General features: G+C 68.0%; 2 protein-coding genes across 2 annotated transcripts in view; both read right to left on the bottom strand.

The window, feature by feature from the left end:
• The window catches only part of LOC101633642 (serine/arginine repetitive matrix protein 1-like), a 48079-nt gene that overhangs the window by 34831 nt on the left and 11099 nt on the right, over positions 1–2149 (bottom strand). The gene's annotated exons all lie outside the window — the stretch shown is intronic.
• LOC101633865 (trithorax group protein osa-like) overlaps positions 1–2149 on the bottom strand; it is an 88909-nt gene that overhangs the window by 81701 nt on the left and 5059 nt on the right. Inside the window, exon 2 of the mRNA XM_004687074.1 lies at positions 252–379. Within this exon, the coding sequence (XP_004687131.1) occupies positions 252–379 (128 nt within the window). The remainder of the gene's footprint in view (positions 1–251; positions 380–2149) is intronic.

Here is a 2149-nt window from a genome sequence, read left to right as displayed (position 1 = left end):
GGCCCGGGCGCCGCGGGCGCGCTCCCGGTGGTGCTGGGGGCCGCAAAGGCCGAAGGAGAGTGCGGGGCTCTCGGGGGCGAGGCGGGGCGCAAGAAGATGCCCCGGGCGTGCAGGTCGAGGGCCGATGGCCGCGTGCGAGCAGCAGCCCCAGAGGGATGAGGACGCCGGGCCTGGCCCGAGTGGAAGGTCAGTGGACGGTGGGCCTGACGCCACGAGGGCCCGCGGGGACGACCTGCAGGCGCAGCCCTCACGTCGGGTCTCCCAAAGCGCTGGTCACCGGGGAGTGGTCGCGGTTCCCGGCGGCCGCAGCCTCGAGGGCCGGCGCTGCCGTCGCCAGCACTGCCTGGCACCTGGGCGCTGTGCCAGGCGAGCACGTGGGCTGCGCGGACGGCACAAGAGGCAGACGGGACCTGCAGCGGGCTCGGAGGAGAAACGGCCTTGCCCGCGGCCGCCCCGAGTGCCGAGGCGGCCGAGGGGAGGGTCCCGGAGGCGCAGGGAGCAGGTGGGATCGGGCCGCGGTCTCCCCCGACAGGCGGGTTTGAGGGAGTCTGCGTGGGAAATGGGGGTGTTGGACTTCGCTTTTTCCAGTCCTGCGAGTGAGGACTTTAGCCTCGTGTTACGAAAGGGGGGACCAGTGGGGGAGCAATAAGAGCACAGGGCCTAGGGAGGGAGAAGGGGCCGTTGAGGCTGCAGAGGGGTCACAAAGGAGCTTGAGGGACTCCGAAGTTAGAGGGGTGGGGGAGGGGGGTTCAGCATGGCAGTCGGAAGGGAGATGGCACTGGGGGATCTTCCGGCTTGTCCCTGGGGCCAGGATGGAGGGCCCCGCACGTGGTGGTAGTCACCCTTCTGGGAGCATGGGCGCTTGGAGATGAAGCCCAGCGGGGAGACCTGGGCTTGGCCGACAAACCCGGCACCAGGAGCAGAGCAGAGCAGAGCAGAGCGGCACCAGACGGTGGGGGTGCGGGTCGCCCCGCTGGTGGGGTGCTCAACAGCACCCTGGCACCCTAACTAACACCTCTAGGCTTTGCCCCATGCCCTCAGGGAAGCCAGCTCACCCCGTTGAGACCCCGCTGCGCTGAACTTGCACCCCGAGATTTTGGGTGAGCCACCATCTTCCAGAGGTAAGTCAGGAGCGGGAAGAAGCAGCACCAGCTTTTAGCTACCATGTTCTTTTGGCCACTCTGGGGCTTTCTTTCCCCGTAGTGCCGGACACCAGTCTGAAAGCCCCCACTCCAGGGACAGTGGGGCCTCGAAACTAAAGCCCCGCTGCAGATGAGCAGAAAGGAGGAAGGGACCCCGAGTGAGCCAGAGGGCTGAAGCGGACCAGTGCGATGGACTGAGGAAGCAGGTATGACCAGTGCTGAGGGTGATGGCTGGTGGGCCGAGGAGGGCCCCTTGCCCCTTGGGCCGCTCAGTGCTGGCGCGCGTGCTGGCTCGGGGCAGTGTGGCCTTGGTCTGCTGGAGGGGACCAGCGACGAGGCCTGCCTCCCACAGGCCCCCGTTGGGGGGCAGCTTTCAGGGCCCGTCATGACGGGGGAGAGCAGAGCGCCTTGACTGCAGTTGAATTTCTCTTGGAGAAAGGGGTGTGCTGGCGGTGGTGCGGGCACTCAGGTGGTCGCCAGCGCGGTCAGGCAGCATGGGAAGAGGAAAGGAGCGAGGGACGGGCCTCCCCGGAGAGTGTGCCTGCCGCGGGCGGCCTGGGGAGGGTGGCAGCTAAGTCCAGATGACGGTCTCTGGAAACTGCCCGCTCCCTGCGGGAGCAGCTTTCCCCAGGCGAACTGAGGTGGGCAGCGCTGCCCCTCTCAGGAACCCGCGTCGGCCAGAGAGTCGCAACCCAGCCCACGGACACCCCCAAGTCACACGGCAGCCGGCCTTTTCTAAGCCAGTCACCCCAAGGGGAGAGAAGGCCTCTTCCCTGGTGACCGTCCTGGCGCCCTGGCCACCGGCAGAGGCGTGCCACCCCCACTGCTGTGCGTGGCCCCTGCCGTGCCAGGGCCACACCCCTAACCCTCAGGATGCTCCCAGGGACGTGTGCCCACTTGTTGCCAAAGCACCAGCCAGGGGCTGAGTAGCCGCCCTCCAGCTTTTCCCTGACGCCTCGCGGGTCCGAGAAAGAGCAGAGGAGTGAGGGGCGGGGTGGGGGGGGTCC

Source organism: Condylura cristata, unplaced genomic scaffold (assembly GCF_000260355.1).
Source record: "Condylura cristata isolate star-nosed mole 26May11 unplaced genomic scaffold, ConCri1.0 scaffold00022, whole genome shotgun sequence".
NCBI classification, from domain to species: domain Eukaryota; kingdom Metazoa; phylum Chordata; class Mammalia; order Eulipotyphla; family Talpidae; genus Condylura; species Condylura cristata.
Note: the sequence above shows the minus strand (reverse complement) of the source record. Positions and strands in the feature narration are given on the sequence as shown.